The 18,324-nt window shown below is 40.6% G+C and overlaps 1 protein-coding gene across 1 annotated transcript; it reads left to right on the forward strand.

Annotated features, from left to right (window-relative positions):
- The first annotated feature begins 319 nt into the window (after positions 1-319).
- Positions 320-16,916, forward strand: lmx1al (LIM homeobox transcription factor 1, alpha-like). The gene is made up of 9 exons (XM_084037354.1): positions 320-982; positions 2,724-2,812; positions 3,507-3,696; positions 12,508-12,740; positions 13,172-13,335; positions 13,507-13,584; positions 13,676-13,796; positions 13,888-14,043; positions 14,493-16,916. The coding sequence occupies exons 1-9, from the start codon at positions 939-941 to the stop codon at positions 14,648-14,650; spliced, it is 1,233 nt and encodes a 410-aa protein (XP_083893480.1). The 5' UTR covers positions 320-938; the 3' UTR covers positions 14,651-16,916.
- Positions 16,917-18,324: the final 1,408 nt, after the last annotated feature.

Consider the following 18,324-nt stretch of genomic DNA (forward strand, 5'->3'; position numbering starts at 1 on the left):
CCAAGACCAAGAGAAGCAAACTCGCACATATCAAGACTCTGGATTTGTCCTGAACAAACTATAATGAAACATAGCTGAATACAAATTATATTGCGTGTTGTATTTTAAACATTATTCTATTTGTGTGTTTTTGTTAATTGTGTATTCGGGCTCCAGATAAAAAAAAAGAAAGATATGCCTTCATTGGTGTCATAGTAGTCATCTTAACACGTGCACCATTTCCGTGTTGACACAAGGGGGCGCTGTTCTCCTAGTGTGTGTAAAACGTGCCCGGCACAATAGATAACGGGCAATAAACCACTTATATTTAATTGCATGTTTGCGATATCAATTTTCCTGCTTCCACAAATCGGCATTTTAGTCCTTTTTTTTAGTTCAGAATGCAATTGCATATAAAGTGAGGCGACCTTGTTTGATAAATGGAATTAGCCTTTGATTGAAATTACAGTTCTCATTTTCATTTGTCTTTTTGATAATATGTCTCAAGAATCCGGTAGTTTAAGTATAAAATACTTGCGTTACGATGTTTTTCCATATGGAGGGATATCTAATGTAACACAGCAAGTATTTCCATGCATCAACTGCGTCCTTTAAAGTCTCTGTCTTACCTTGAACACAAAAGCAAAAGATCGTCAACTCATCTGAGTTATCAATAGGCTGCATCATCGCTCATATTCCCCTCATCATCTCCCGCACCTTCTCCCTCCCTCCCTGTCTGTCCACCTCCTCCCTCTGCGCCTTTTTACGCACAAAACACGTCGGAGCGCAGACACGACTGGCGGAGAAAACGGGCGAGAGACAATAGACAATAGTTTTGGGTCATCATGGTCTTTGGATTTTTACCGTCAGGCAACATGCGCGCGGGACTGTGAGATACAGGCGAACGATCTGTGAACGCGTGTGTTCGTTTACCGGCCGACAGTTTCTCCAGGTTTTTAATGTTGCCGACCGAGATTTCAGGAGGAGTGTGTTTCACCTCAAGGTAGGACTCCGTAACTCAAGAACAGGTTGTCAGTGACGGCGGACTTGTGATTTCCACATGATGTTGTTGCTTGGTTTGACGTGTCTCTTGTTCTTGCAGCAGCGCCTCAAGTATTATTATTATTATTTTAAATATGTAGGCTAAACAACGTAAAAAGAAAAGGATGTCACAATGATATTGCCATCTGATAAATTATCATCTTTAATTGGTTTGTTGATCCAAACAAACGGCAGAGAACGGTGGAGCAATATCAGATGCTTATCGTGGAAAATATTTAATTATTACAGCTTGTATGAATACTCGCATCTTATTGTTGGACCAAAACAGACACGTAACGTCTCCACTTTGTTTTTTTACATTTCACAGCACGAGGGTGGGACTGACTTTAAACTAAACTGTATCATAACAAACAGATTTCTCTGCTCAAGTGAAAGCCTCTTGTTGTTTCTTTGAATATCAGTCTCACATCCACAAGTGCACTTTTTGACATCAACTTGACACAACAACGTATTGATCCTAATACTACATGGCATTTATATCCCTCTAATTATAGCTCCAGGTGACCTGCAGTTAAGTTAATGATGTCTTTTCAACATTTTTATTTTTGGTAATCATTATCAGAGTGTCAGGCTGTAAGTCTTAACATGTAATTATTGATGCCGATATGTATTCAACTCGCAATTAGGCAAAAACGTCCAATCAGATTAGCTGTATTTACATAATTCATTTCTTTTATTTCATTACTTAATTTTCTGAGGCACTTGGGCAATTATCCGATATTCAATAGCTTATTCTGTATTGAATGGATTGTACATGCTGACTGTCGAACCCTAAAGTAATCATTATGAAAATTATGATTCTTTGCAAATATCACAAAAATCTTTAACATAATTTAATATCCAATTGGATAGTCGACTAGAAGTATGATAAACCTTTTAATTTTATTATCGTAATAAAATAAATACTACCGTCTAATAAGGCCACGGCATGCAATCTACATTCAAGTAGGCCTAGAGAAATTAAATACAGTTTATTTTGTCGATTTGTGGATTTGTCGACTTTTAAAGATAACCTTGGTACAAAATGCCGTCACCATCTTTTAATGTTTCTTCTACAGAACTCCATTTTTACCCATTTATCAAACAATTGTAGGCTACAATTTAGAATCTGAATCTAATATAATTCAACTTTGGTCTTACATTTTCAAACATAACGTGTTTTCAAAAATTATAATAACAATGTTTAAAAGGAAACGGATGATTTTGAAGAATATGGTGGTATTCTCACAATTTACATATAAACCGCAATTTTTGCTTTGAACGCTGAGTAACATTAAAGGTTGACATTTGCTCTTACAATATCTGATGACTAGATTTAGGCCCCTGAAGTAGCTATAACCTATAAGCTATAACCAAAAAATAATTAATAATTAATTTTAGATTCCTTTTATTTTTATTTTTATTAAATCACCACAAGTGTATCTGTCGTTTTTTTATGTTTTCTTTTTTTGTATTATCAATATGCGTGGGTGTGTGTGCACGCGCACAAATTCAGTCTAATTCTGGATCTTTATTGTGGTAACTTAAAATTTCGCCTTAAAAATACTAACATATTTTCATACTTACACAGTAAGTCTGCGTGCATCAGCCCATATTTTTGCCTCGTCATTTCCCTCATTTTCAAATGTGTTTATTGCAGTGACCCTGCTGAGAAGTGATACATTTTCTTTGTATTTCTGTAGCGATCACACTGAGGGAAGGAGAGAAGGGATGAAAACAGAGGAAAGCCCGCCGCCCTGTCAGCAGCAGCCTCCATCCTCAACGCCATTTGGTGAGTTCAATGACAATTTGCTCCATGAGGCCCAAACGAATTAAACTCACAATGAAGCGTCAGATATTATCACCAAACATTAGCAGGATATATCATATATAATATAAATTCCTATAGGAATGTTGTGTTTGCGTGTATTAGGAAAAAATAAGTATAATACAATTCACTATCAGGGCAAAGAAATATTATCGGGATATAAGGGACACCATAGAAGAAAAATATGTCTAGTTGCTGTGATTTAAACAAATTATACACACACACACACACACACACACACACACACACACACACACACACACACACACACACACACACACACACACACACACACACTCACAATGGAGTAAAGTAATCATCACAGAATATTTTTCCAATAGTCCAATAAGAATTATATATTTAAACAGTAAAGAATAGCCTACAGTGCACAACAACTATTGATCAATTAAACTGTTCTAGGGACTTTTTACAACTTGATAACGATTGCGTAATGAGGGGACAGCATGTTGCTGTGTGTCAAATGACGCATTTGTGTCCTATTACTAAAAACACTAGTGCAACAGTATACGGTTTTACAGATGGCCATGAGGCATATTTGGAGGGAGATTTCCTGATGGGGTGAGTTTGCATTGGGGACACTTTAAATCTTCGGCCCTGCCTCTGTCCTTCTCTCCACGCATTGATACGCTCCCTTCAGGTCCGGAGTACAGGGGAGGGGGAGAAGTGTGTGCCGGCTGCGAGTCTCCCATCGCCGACCGCTTCCTGCTGCGCGTGAACGAACGCTCCTGGCACGAGACCTGCGTCAAGTGCGCCGTGTGTTTGAGCGCGCTAACCGGGACCTGTTACTGCAGGGACCGCCTGCTGTACTGCAAGCACGACTATGAAAAGTAAGAGCACACGTGCACACTCGGAAGTAGGGTTCATAATGATCAGTGATTGATCGGTTATTTATTGTATAGTGAAGTCCTCTCAAAGTAATAATGCAATAAAAGCTGCACATGCCCTCAGATCAGTTAAATCACCTTCTGCAGGTTGAAGAAACTAGACTTAATAATATGTCCTGTAGTCTTTTTTTCATTTTGCAGATGCATTATTTCTCACCCACTTCTATTTCTGGGTTTTTCATGTTGAAGTAAAAGCTTAATGTGAAAATACATAACAACAACACACAAAGAAACTAAACCTACTAATTAAAAAACTAAAAAAGTTAAGTTAACCTGCTCAAAAAAAAACTTCATTACGTACACGAGGACAAAAAAGTGACCCTTACACGAATTAGTTATAATATTGCACTCATCTGATTTGATAAGGGAAAAAACAACCACAAAAAACAGGCAATAAGAGTGTTCTGCTGACATTTGTTTAATAAACCATAGCTATATTTAACAAAAAGTATCTTGCATTGTAAATATATGTTAAACCCCACAAATCCAGCACTACAAACAAGATGGCTTTTAAAAGTTATTGCATGTTCGGCTCAAGTCTGAAAAATACAAAACATCAAAATTCAATTATCAAAACTTGACTGAGTGAATATGAAACATTTCTGTAACACATTGTTGTAGTAATACATGGTGCTGACAGAGAGTGTAAACAGGGTTCATCCATCTTTAAGGCTTCTTAAGGGGATTTGAGGGACAATTAAGGTTTCAAGAGTAATTCTTTAATGCTCATTTTTTTGGACTGAGTTTCATGGATCTGGATTCATAGGACAATTTCCATATTGTTAAAATCTCCTTGAATAAACAGCACGTAATAGTGCTGTTTCATGCACACAGTTAATATTTGTGTGTGTGTGTGTGTGTGTCTCAGCCTTTTCCTTTCGTGGTTTGGTGTGTGCCGCGGTCAGTGCGGTGGGAGCTCTATGGGTAGACAGCTGAAGGACGAGCCTATAACTTGTTATCATTGTTTTGAAAAGTGTCAGACGGCATCCAGCAGCACAGACTCTCCCACTGTACCTGACATCTGGAGGAGAGAGAGAAAGAGAGAGAGGGGGGAGAGAGAGAGAGAGAGAGAGAATGACTGGAGAGAGAGAGAGGAACTGGCTGATGAAAGTCCCTTTGTGTGTTTATCTCAAATATGAGTGGGAAACATGGAGGCAATAGCTTATCATACATTTTTTCTGGATTTTCAGTGATGGAATGAAAAGGCGTATTTGCTGCCCTCGTGTAACGACTGTAATTGTGGATCCAGATTTTCAGCCACTCATTCACTGCGGTGTTGATTTAGTCCCGTATATACATTGCATATGGATAGTTGCCTTGTTGTGTTGGTGCCAGACTTGGCACACAACACAGCCTGTGACCTTCAGCAGATCAGCAACAATGTCTCCTTGTTTTCCCTGCAGTCTGTCCATCAGCGCCCGACACTACTACACCCCCCATCTAGAGCAGGTGTGTGCATTGTAACAGATAATGTCCAAGAATTTGGAATCATTTTAGGGGGAATTCATACAATTATATTTCTTTTAACCCTATATTTGTAGCTTGGTTTGGCTGGTTGAAAGAGGCAGATGTCCGTGATGTCTACACAGAGATGGTTGGGTAAAGAATGTGTATAAATGTCTAGATGCATTGTAAGATGACATCTTGCTTGCTTTTCTTGCTCAAATTTGGCTATTTTCCATCTCGCCCTCATGCAGTATCTCTGGCTTGTTTTTTTAAATTTATCCTTTGCTTTGATTACATCACCTGACCGGCCCACAGGAAGAACTCTCCTCCCCGACTCTACATAAAATCCACACTGTATAGTACTGTTACCCCATGCATTTGTTTGCATGTGCTTGTCTTCTGTAGTTAGTAGTCCTAAAATTAAATGGTGAGATATAGAAATAAATACAAAATTTGTTTTGGGGGATACATCTCAAATTTCTTTGTTTAAATAATCTATTCGACTGAGGAGGAACAAATAAACGCCTGTAGATGTCAATTTAAATGAGAAGACAAATCCAATTTTGAAATGTGACCCATCCCCCCCGCCTGGATCATGTGGGCTAATCTGCCTTAGAGGCAAAAGTTTATTCAACATTTGCATGTTTAATGTTTTCAAAGGATATTTGAAATATATATTGACCACTGCTGATGCCCAATGTCAGGTTTCAACGTAACAGTCGTCTTTTCAGAGTGAAACACATCACCAAAATGTTCAGGCATATATAGAATATAGGTTCAGTTGTGAGTCAAATTCAAGTTCAGTCTCTGAAACTTCTTGCAATAAATTAGTGCTCAGCCTACTCCCGCTTGTTATCTCTGTAATAAAACAGGAGGTATGCCTTCAGTTCTGAGATCCCCTGGTCTCAATCTGTTATGGAAATGAGGGGATTTAGACACGATAAACTCAAGTGCATCTTGTGGATTTTTCTTGTGGATTTATTTTTGTTTTTGAAACCTCGAGAAATTCTCTGGAACTCCATCCTGTTATGGAGCAGATGTTCATCACGAAGCTTTAGAATAATTTTGTGGCAAAGCTTCCTTCCACACTTACCATCAGGATGTTTTTAAGCGCTAGTGCAATGCATACTTTTTTCTATCTGTAAAATAGACGGAATAATACAAATTGGGATGGAAAACATTTACTACGTCAGAAACATGAAGTATGAGGAGCATTTTCTATAGATTAACTGTATTTATTTTGAAAGAAAAGCACAAAGTGAAACTAAAGAAACCACCTGATAAAGAGACAGATATGCATGAATATTGTTTACCATGCTTAGTATCCTACACATTAACAGAGTCGTTGTCTTTTCCACACTAGCTCAACATTAAGGTCCCGTGCCAAACCGAGCAGTATAAGGCCAGTGTCCCCTGGTCAATAGGGCTGAGCCCAGACAGAATAGAGGGGAGTCTGGCTGCGCGGAGCCTGCAAGCCCCCTTGTAAACCCCATAAAGGCAGCTTCAGCCGTGTGAAAAACAGGTCACCAGGGTGGATATTCACTAAACCCGGGGTTTAATACCTCACTCTGTGGGGTGGAGGGCACTGGGAGTACATCTAGATCTACAGACCCTGTCTCTGCAGAGAGAGAGAGACCCCGCCGCCACAGTTATGGAATCTCCCTCTGCTGACCAGGTAGCTAAACATGAGACTAACACTGCTATATCCTCTCAAGTTACAGTGCTTTATGTGAGTGAACGTCTGAGGCTGAGGATAGGAACAGCATCTTCTACCCCCGCTCTCCCCTCCAAACCTGTACCCCCAGCCACCGTTTCTCTATCCGTTACCTCGTTCATCACTGTCTGCTTTGTAATAATATTTCTCTATTCCAAACCTCATTTCCTTCTCGTTGAGATTGATGGCAGTGATGACACCAAACAGTTTATCTCCCCGTTTATCCCTTGTTTTCTCTTAATCGCCTCCCCTCCCTCAGCGCCTCTTTGTGTCTCGGGATGGGAATGGGAGGAGGATGGTGGGGAGGCTGATTGGGTACAGTGCTAATTACCCAGCATTCTGTGGCTGTCCTGTGATGACAGGCCTGACACTAGACTGCAGGGAAATGCTATTACAAAGAATTATGCAATGACACGTCAGAGGACAACAAGCCCTTATCCCCACCAGCGATCACCTCAACTCTGGTTAATGAGTCAGTGCCATATAGTTACTTTTAATATATTTAGTGTGAATATGGAAGCCATTTACATTTAAAATAACATAATTGACCCCCTTCTTATTTTTATCAAACCAAGCTGATAGTTTTGGTTTTGTCATGTTTTGATATCTCGTCTCTAGAATTCAAGAGAAGGTTTTTTTTAATTAAATATCATCTTTTGTGCAGCAGCACAAATTCTACAAATCCAAGCAAATTGATCCAAAACTATCTGCATAGAAATCATCCGAGGAAAGTGAGAAAATATTTTCATTTTTTTGCTGCAGGTGGAAGTAAAGTTTGTGGTTGACTGACGGACACGACTGTACATACAATCCCAGTGGGAGGCTACACATGATACATGCATGTGGTTCTAAAACAACAGCTCTGAACCTGCAGCTCAACAGTTGATGGTTGGAGGTTTGCCAGAGGAGAAGAAGGCGGACGGGGGGGGGGGGGGGGTGTTTTGATTTTGTGGTGTTTAAGGGTATAAATGGAAAAACATTGATGATGGAGAAAGGGTTCGAAATGGACAAGTTAAAGACTATGGGTGCCTGAGATTTTTAGGAAGGGATGCAGCCGATTTAGTCTGGGTGCATGTGTATGTGTGCGTGTGAGAAGGGGGTGATATTGCCACTGTTTTTGCATAATGTGAGATGAGACCCCATCATCTTTCCTCCCCCACAACAATTTTATAACAGACAGCTAATAAATGTTTCATGGCAGAACAAGCTGCTCGCCTTGGCTTTATTAAATCTGAGATAATAAAAGCAGAGAGGGAGAGGAAAAAAGAGAGAGAGAATAGGGGGTCGCACCAGAGAGGGAGAGATAGGGAGATCGGCGTAGACTTTTCTCAAATCGACCGGCTGTATCTCCTGTTTCTGGGGCAACGGGTCCCGCTGTCCCCCGCCACCCCCTCCCCACTGCTTCCCACTCCGCCAGAGACAGACAGGAAATGAGAAACGGGCAGACAGGATATTGCGTTCTGGTGGCCTGGGGATTAACTGTTTTATCTAAACTAACACACACACACACACACACACACACACACACACACACACACACACACACACACACACACACACACACACACACACACACACACACGCCCACTCACTCACGCACTCAAACACACATCCATATCCTCACACATAGCATTCATTCTTGGTGGCATCAGGTGTAGCTTGCATGCACATATCACGCAGACCATGCACACCATGCAGCTTTTTTGTTGTTACTTTACACAGGTACATTACATTAGAGCCTGACTGTTACAGGCATCAGTGTAGCTCTCATGTAGAGCTGGTCTTATTACCAATGTGTACGGTTTACAGTGGGAGTCATGACATGTAACTGTATAACTGCGAGATCGGATGGGGGTTTGTGCAGATATTTCATACATCGCAGGCCCTCATGGTGACTAAAACAACTATTACATTGCTTTTACACATTTTGGAGAGCATCCATCGAGAAAGAGGACAACTTATGATGTTACTTTATTGATGCAATGACGGATACGGTGCACACATGTCAGCATCTGTCAGTGTTTTATTGATGTTTGTACCTCAGCACCTTATCTGTGTTCACACAAACTGTGCATATTTGTGTTTATGCACGCATGTGACTGTATGTATACCTATGCCTGTGTGTGGCTCACTGTGACTGTACTATATATATATATATATAAACACACGTGTGTGTATTTGTGTGAGTGTGAGTGAGTGGTGGCAGAGGTAGCGAGTATCGTGGGGAATGCTGGGAGATTTTAATAACACAGAAGCAGTGCAGGGAGATTTAATAAAAGGAGATGATGTGATTACTGAACCCTGGCTCTGAGCCATTTTGCTTCACAGAGCAATATCCGCCGAAAGTGCGCGCACACACATCTACACACACACACCCTTACACACACACACACACACACACACACACACACATATTAGAAATGGATACTAAACAGAATACAACTTAAAAGTAAGATTGTTGCATATAAATGGTTCTCTCTGCACCCATCACATGAATCCTTGGATGTGCCTTCATTTTCAGTGAATGTGTAAACACCCATTTGTGTGACACACATGGTCATTTCAAATGTAGAACATACTGTATGTGGGAATCACAAGCCAGAACATGAATAATTTGTTTAGAGAGAGAAATACATTTTACCAACAGGTTAGGAATCAAAAAGGGTGAGGGCAGTTAGATCTTTACTCCAGCCATTATAATCTAGCCCAAGTTAGGGTCTTCTGGGCTTGCCTACTGATACAACCCTATGCAATACAAGGCAAACTACCTATATAAATATTCATCAATTATGAAAGCAAGCACAACAACTGTAATCGCTCTAAGACACATACATATTTATGGAATGATTGTGGTTGCGGTCCACACAATGTTGTGCTTGTCAGAGCTCACAGGCAAAACAATGCCACATGACGCAGCTTAGGGAGATGATGAAGATTCTGTTATTCTGTTTGTATGCGTAGGATCTACAATAAAGCAAGAAGGAAAGGGCTGATTATAACCACCCAACACTCACAGCACATCACCTTTTTCTGCCACTCTGTAGTTGATCTCATAATCAGTGAGCTTGTAATTAGTTGTGCCCCCTAACCCCTCAGAAATCCATGGCACTAAACATAAAGGTGCCCGCAGCCAAAGCTCCTGAGGTTCTGTACATCACAAGCTCATAAGCAGACAGCAGTCTTCTGTCTGCACTCACACTTCTGTACATATCATGAATATTACACACATCTCTTCATTAAAGGAAAGCCCTCTAAATCCAAAGCAAAGTCTTCTTTCAAAAATATTTTCTGATAGATTTGTTTAAAGCTGGTCTTACCTTCACACCTCAGCTGTTAAAATTCATTTACACTTTTGTGATTGTGGAAATTGAAAAGCAAGACATAAGTGATCATCAGTGTTGGAAATATTTTTTCAACCGATTCCTGAGCAAAAATATGCCTGATTAGTGATATTCAAACTTTAAAAACATGTATTTATTGTGATTCCATAACATAATCAAAATTGGATTGTCTTAAATGCATAATTATTTTTGAATTTTACCTTCATATTGTGTTGTAAACAAAATATATAATCATAAACAAATGCCAGAAATATGACACAAAAAGCATAACATGTGCCAATCTATTTTGATAAAATCTCTGAATAGAAGGTTTAGAGAATAGAGAAGAAAAAGTGAGTATACATTTGGTGTGGAACCTAAATCCACTAAATTCACGTGTTTTTAACCGACAGAAGATGCAAGTGATTTATTGGAAGCTACACCCTGGTCAGGGCCGGTGTGAATGATACTTCTATTAGAGGGATTAGACTGATCTACTTACAGACCCCCCTCTGTGGCGGTTGCCCCAAGTTGTCTTCATTTGCCATGTTGAGTAAATTCCTGCCGTGCTGTGTACACCCCGATTAGGGAGTGTGGGACTTAACCACCAACATCATCAGTCTTATGTCAAGCAATCCTGTGACAATACTGTTCTGTTGCATTTTGTTCACAGTGAAAGGAAGCATTTAAGGTGTTGAAGTGTCTGTTTGGATGGAGGGTGACGCTGCAAGAGCAAGGTGGTGATTTCTCTCCTTTGTAGATTATGTTGATGCCGCATATTATCCGTAAGAAAAATACATTGAGTGACCTTAAATTTAATACAAGACCATGTGACAACAGAGCTGTGGGTTGTTTATAGGGACACTTGTGTTCGCGTTATGATGTTAAACTAGCGACAATGTCATTTGGGGAATTTGGGGAGCGTTTGGCAGATGGATTGAGAAAGATTAGCCGTAGCAGCTGCGTTTGGGACAGAATCACAGATTAGGAGCTCTAATGTGCAGACCTGGCTCATTCTTTACACTCCAGATTTGGGCAGCAACACCTTCCTATCACTCAGTCAGGGAGCGTCAACACTTCTGCCTTTGTCCCTTCCTCCCCCTGTCCACTCCCCTCTCTCTCGTCCTCCCTTCCCTCTTGTCCAGGTTTGTGTTTTGTTCTCGGTGCTGTTTCTGCACCCGCTGACCTTTCTCTTTCTTAAACTTACGCTCTGACTACCTGTAACTCTTCCTGTTATATTGATATTCTGATTCCTGACTGCAACTTCGCACCACCGCCATGACCATGGGTGAGAGTGAAACATGGGTTACTAGTCAAATGTCAGCTACTCAGTGGGTGGGGTGGGTGCAAATCTCTGTATGCACGCCTGTGTGTGTGTGAGTGTCTATGTTTGTGTGTGTAAGTGTGTTTTAGTGTGCATAAGTGAGAGGAGAGAGATTAACCCCATGCTATCCCCAATCCCTGGTTATGAGTTTACAGCGTCTGTCTGGCCATCGCACTGTTTAAACAACAATCTAATTAATCCTGTCTTTATTAGTTTCAGTGAACTGGGGAGGCAGGCTTGGAGGGCGTGAGGGAGAACTGGGATTGCTGGCAGAACACTGGGGAGGTAGGGGGAGGAAACCAAGTGCATGTGAGAGCAGGGATTTGAGAGGAATTTAATGGCAGAGACTTAGGCCTGTGAATGGAAATAGGGATGTGAAGAGATGGTGAGGCAGGACAGAGATTGAAGGGTTATAACATCTCACAGGAGGAGAGACAGCGGGACAAAAGGAGAAAAAGTGGTCACGGGGAAACGCGATGGACCCGAGAAAGACTCTGTATTAAGCTTTATAGAGTTAAATAAGCACTTCAAGATTGTGGGTGGGATGGGATATGGATAGACTGAAGTTTAGCTCTTCAAACAGATCTCCACATGGAAGGATTTAAAAGGGAAAGACTCTCAACAGGCAGCTCTTATCTTAAGCTTACTACTGCCACCTACTGTAATAAGAAAAGAAAATACAATGATGCCGACTACTGTTATTCCTCTCAGCAGATGTTCACCTTGTTGCTGTGTGAATTGGGTAATGTTCATATGACCTTTAATTAAGAGACTATGCTAATTCCCAGAATCGTTTAAGTTGAGGGTACGTGTGTCGGAGCTCTGTGACTGTGCCTCCATCTTTAATTACCTCGCTGTTCTTTTTTCTGCACTCCCACATCACCGTTATTTACAGTTCATGGAATTATTTACATACAAGCCCATATGTGTGTCTTTCTGTGCACCTTCAGGTTGTTTGTAAGGAAGTGCAGCGCCTGCCTGCAGGTGATTGGACGCTCAGAGCTAATAATGCGCGTGCTAGGCCAGGTGTACCACCTGGGCTGCTTCACCTGCTGCGAGTGTGAACGCCGGCTGCAAAGAGGTGATGAGTTTGTGCTGAAAGAAGGCCAGCTGCTCTGCCGCATGGACTATGAGAAGGAGAGAGAAATGCTGGCTGCTATTAGTCCCACACCAACCGAATCAGGTACAGTAGGTTTGTTGCGAGGCTGCTTTGCCTGGACCAGATTTGATTTGAATTTCGCTCTTCTGTATACATAAATATATACATATATGTATGCAGAAAATATGCATCTCAGGCACTTATTGACTCAATCATCTGGACTACTGTAACACAAATGCCTTGAGCATCATAAAACATTTTAAAAACATTGTTAGATATCGAGCACTAATATTACCTCTATTTTAAAATAATAATTTACTTATGTTTTGTAAGCCTTGCAGAAGTATCTGAACTTCTGATGATAGTCAGAAGCAGCTGGAACAATGTAGCATTGAACACTTGAGAAACATTTTCTTCTCACTTCAGTGCTTAATTTTCATTTATGGATGAATGAAAATATACCTTCTCCTGTGTGGGCTGTTCTAACTGTTTTGTTGTCTGCTTACCTTGCTCAGTAAAAAGTGAAGATGAGGATGGTGGAGGTGGCTCTGGTGGTGGGAAAGGTGGTGATGAAGGCAAGGAGCACAAGCGTTCAAAACGACCACGCACCATCTTGACCACACAGCAGCGCCGTGCTTTTAAGGCCTCCTTTGAAGTGTCTGCTAAGCCTTGCCGCAAGGTGGGTGGACCTGCTTGTTTTATCAATGGAAGTCTGTGCCAGAGAATACTCCCCTGCCTTGCAAACTTTATTGTCCTTGGGCATCGTCAGTCTGCATAGCAATTCATCTCAACTTGTGCTCGACGCTGTAAAGGTTGTATTTTAAAAACAATGAAAAACGGTGATCTGCAGGTGAGAGAGACACTGGCTGCTGAGACTGGGCTGACGGTGCGGGTTGTGCAGGTGTGGTTTCAAAACCAGAGAGCCAAGGTTAGATTTTACACATTTCCTGAGGACATGGTCTGTCTCACGGATTAACACAGAGAGAAAAAATGATACAGACATTGTTTTTGTGCCTCAGATGAAAAAGATAGCTCGCAGGCAGCAACAGCAACAGCAGCAGCAGCAGGAACAGGAGCAGCTGGGAGGGACCAGGAGAGGACCGAGTAGAGGGGGCCGCCAGAGCAATGACGACAGTGAGGGTAAGAGCTTAAAGCGCCAATGCAGAACCAAGAAGAATAGAAGAATAAGCTATGGCATTGTATGACTTAAGGAATGATCATCTCTACACAGATGGCTCTAGCACCCATGGCATGGATGGGATGCTGGGATATCCCTCTCTGCCACGTCAGCAGCTACTCACTCTGGACCCCAACATCTATGGAGGAGAACCCTTTCGACATGGGCTTACACCGCCCCAGCTTAACAGCGAGCAGCTCCACTCCTATGGTAAGACAGGAGGTCAAACTGCAATTTTAAAATGTAATATTTGTATTTTCCCCACTGTCCAAACAGCAACTAAAAGTCATGGGAGCATCCAGTAAGTTAAGTAGTTAAAGTACTGTAAATGTCAGCCTTCTTCCAAACCACTGAGTTTAACAGAGCTTTATACCCTATAGTCAAACAAAAGCGCTGCCCTATATGTTCTTGTGATTTTCTGAGAGTGGCATCATGTTGCAATAGTCGACAGGCAGATGTTCAAAGGACATTTTTTTTATTAAAGTTTGAAAGAGTGGAAAAGGCTGAGATTAAAATACGGAGAGTGACTCAATGTCTATTTCAATTAACTTTTGAGTTTTGAGTTAAATGAGTGCTTATTTTCACTTTATTCTGTACTCTCTGGTGGTAATTAAAGACTGTTCAACTCCAGCTGTGTACACTCTCTTTTTTTAACGCAGAGTCAGAGACTGTGTTCCATGACCTGGACAGCGATGGAAGCCTCGGTCACCTTGGAGACTGCCTCTTGGCAACAGGGGACGGCGGTCTCTTGCCAGGGCGAGTGGGAAACCCCATTGACCGCCTCTACTCCATGCAGAACTCCTACTTCACCTCCTGACCCTTAAACCATAAACTCTCACCCTTGCCACTTGTGCTCCACCCTTCACCTCAGAGATGCAGCTAATGGAGTCTGTCCATCAACATGCCTGTGGGACCACTCTCCATGTAACAGCCTACACCCAAACATACTTCTGAGCTTTAATCAGGCCAAAACAATCACAAAGCCAGACATAGTCACACTATCACTTTGCAGCAGATTAATCGTCATGTTCCAACCATATTTCTTTGATAAGAATCACATGCTGGAAAATTCAAACACTGTAAATGTCCAAGATATGTAAAAGAAAAAGACCTCAATTATTTCTGTTGTATTTATGTAATGTTCAATGAAACACGTTTCATGGCACTTTCTGACAAAACAAAAACGACAAACAAAAGACACTTATCAAAGATATTAATATGTATATCATGATTTACAGATAACTGGTTGTTGAAAGTAAGTTCATCAATCATGTTACATAAATTGGGAGTCTATGGTAGGCTTTAAGAGCAGCTAAGAGTCTGAATTAAATTAGAATATTGCATAACTTTTTTTGACAGGACTCGTGATTAGTTATTGTGCGTGGAAGACTGCAGCGTATATACAATAGTGTATATGGATTGGAGTACAATTTTGCTCTCAGGTTAGTGTGTATGTTTATGTAACCTGAGCTATAACTCAGGATATTGTGCTGGATAGGATTAAAATGAAACTTGCCCAGTGACTTCAAGGATGCAGATTGCGAAGAGGATGAAACTCTGTAAAATAGTAATTTCAAACTTCATTCTTGGTTTTTGATAATGCATGACAAGTATAAATATGGACCAAAAAATAAAATCATTTTTTCTTTTCGCATTTTAGACAACACTACAGGGTCATTTGAGGAGCCTTATGCGGAAACAGGGTTATATAAGTCATTATTTTCTTTAGCTTTCCCTTCTTTTATAATGTAATCACTAAGAAGCAGTGCAGTAAATGACAACCAATAGATATAAAATGCCCAAAAGTTAGGACAATGGGCACATTATAATGTGCTCTCAAATGTAAACGTGAGTATGATTGTGTTACAATTAATTGTTGTAGTCAATTTCTGTAATAAATTCTTTCTCAAACATCTCAAATTAGATATTAGGTAGATATTTTGTACCTTCTTCTGTGATAATCAGCAAATATTTAAATTGTAGCATGATATTTATGTGTCACAAAGTAGGTCTAAAGAAATAGCCTCCAAACTGAAGTTGGATAGCTAGTGCAGAGCGCAACAGGATCAGACTCACAATGTGGTGCAGAATAAAATAGGACTAGGGTGATACTCGTTTCATTTAGTGATCGGCTACAGCTTGTGACATTCTTTCATGACATTATGTTCGACTCTGATCACTGACTCATTGTATTTTTACAGTGATATTTTTGTGAATGTAACTTATTTGTGTGGTATTAGGTGAGTTCTGATTTTTTTTTTTTGTTCAGTGACTGCCAGGTGATGTGCTTTGAATGTAATGTTGCCGTATCTTCAATACAATCTGCGGTTTCATCTTTGAAGTGTGCTTGCCTTATTGTTATACAGAAGATAAATGATGATGCACTGATTAGTTTCTCATCTGGTAAAAAAAACGAAGATATTACACATGAAAAGAAAGGAATTTGTTCCCCTCCTCTTCAAAGCTTTAATAATTGAACCAGAAAAGGTCTGTTCTGCTTAGTGGTCACAGGGCTCATAACTCAATATCCTCCCTCTGTTTCTCTCAGTAGTCCTGCTGATTAGAAGTGGACAGCCTCCTACTTCTCCTTTCTTCCCAGACTCCCAGTTTCTCAGTCACTGAGTAGTCAGGATAGTTTGTGTGGGAGTGGTACATTCCTGTTTAATATTTGACTTTGACTCAGACCTGGAGAGGGCAAGGGTGGGAGGGACAGATATAAGCAACAGAAAACAACAGACGATGACCACACCGGATGTGTAACTCAAGTCTGACGTCAAATTTTAAAGACATAATTCAATAGAAATCCGGAAAATATAAAGAGACTTTCTACATACGGGCAGGTATAAATGTTATTTTCACATGATTACAACACGTACATGGAGTATGAGAAAAATGATGCAGTAATTACAGCAGTGTTGCATTAATTTATGTCTTTGTCAAAGTAAGACAATCAGTCACAGTAAGTCACACAGAGGGAAACAGATATCCTAACAGTCACAGTACATACACTAACATGGCTGGGACACATGATACAAAACCAATCCATTTGTGCTGTTAAGACAGGAGTATTCTCAAGGTGTTGGAAGATGTCCGAATGCTACGATGGCTGGGGTACCGGATCTGTGGCTGGGAAAAGAAAAGGAACATGAACATTTTTTAAGATGATCAGTACTTAACTGCTGCAAGTCTGAATTACCAGCATGCAAAAACTATTCAGTGTGACCCCATTCTTCAACAGACAAGTGAGGAGATATAATACTCTGCATGTTCCTATCCCTCTCTTAAAAAACAAAAGATTTCTCTTCACAACTATTATTATGTGACTTTGAGTTGTGTGTGGCTGATTCCAGCTCGGACTTACCTACTCCACTGAGGTCTACTGTCTCTGCACAGGCCAGAAAGCGAGCAACGTGTGATGAGCAGGAGGTAGGTTGGCCCTGGTTTTCTTTTAGACAGCGCTCAAACGCTACAAATTCTGTAGAACAATCCTGTCTGATCTTCTGGATCACTGGGCTATAAATAATAAAATAACAATGTTTATAATTAATAATAATAATAACAATAATACTACAAATATAGAAATGTACTTTGAGTGTAACAATGTTGAGGAAAATAGGAGTGAATTTAATGTAAGTATGTTGGCTTACTGTGATGATGTGCACTGTGCGACCTTCAGCTTCAGTTCATGACATTTTAACTGCCATGTTGATGGGTTGGAGGCCACACATGACCCATATGCCTCCATTTCCTTATGGCAATACTTTGCCGTGATATCCATAGCAGCCTGCCTGGAAGGTGACAGATGCATATACATCAATCAGTGATTATAAAACAACTCCAATAAGCTATCGAACAGCAACCTGATAAACTTGCTCAATCAACAACAGTTTTGTGAAGGATGCAGCCTCATTCAAAGTAGAAAACGTCTTTGTTTACAGTATGCATCGACCTCTTTACTGTCCGTACCTACTTCCCTAGACAAGACAACGTAGTAAATGTAATGCTGATATGAGGAACCATATTTAAAAGTCTTACATGGTGCTCGTGTTACGCGTGTCTCAAACGAAGAAGGTTATAGCACCAGTACTTCCATGTGGAGCCATGTCTGTGCGGCAACTACGCCGTGATTGTACCCCTTACTATCTGATTGGCTGGAAATGCAGCGTTCTGAAATAGTTGTTTAATGTGATTGGTTCAGATTTGTGCCAATCTCTTCTAGCTCCTCCCCCGCGATGACGACGCATTTATTAAAGCGATAGCCACCTAATCGTATAATTGAAGCATTTAACAACAATTTAAATCGATATTTTATCAAACAAACCTATGTATTCGCGTGTTGCATTAACTTTAACTTAAACCACTCGATTTAACTGTGTGGCAGATTTGATTTTGTCAGTTTTTTTACCGGTTCAGTCATACTTAGAGTCCTTAAGAGACTCTTAAGGACTCTAGTCATACTGTGCCAAGCCAACCTTACGTGTCGTTGCGTGT

This window comes from Eutrigla gurnardus (assembly GCF_963514095.1).
Source record: "Eutrigla gurnardus genome assembly, chromosome: 20".
NCBI lineage: Eukaryota > Metazoa > Chordata > Actinopteri > Perciformes > Triglidae > Eutrigla > Eutrigla gurnardus.

What these genes read in the sequence shown, in the direction of transcription:
- lmx1al (XM_084037354.1), top strand. Translation starts at nt 939, where the DNA reads ATGTTGCCGACCGAGATTTCAGGAGGAGTGTGTTTCACCTCAAG. An exon ending in GGAGTGTGTTTCACCTCAAG is followed by an intron (nt 983 to 2,723) that starts GTAGGACTCCGT and finishes GTATTTCTGTAG; the next exon opens with CGATCACACTGAGGGAAGGA. An exon ending in CGAGCAGCTCCACTCCTATG is followed by an intron (nt 14,044 to 14,492) that starts GTAAGACAGGAG and finishes TTTTTAACGCAG; the next exon opens with AGTCAGAGACTGTGTTCCAT.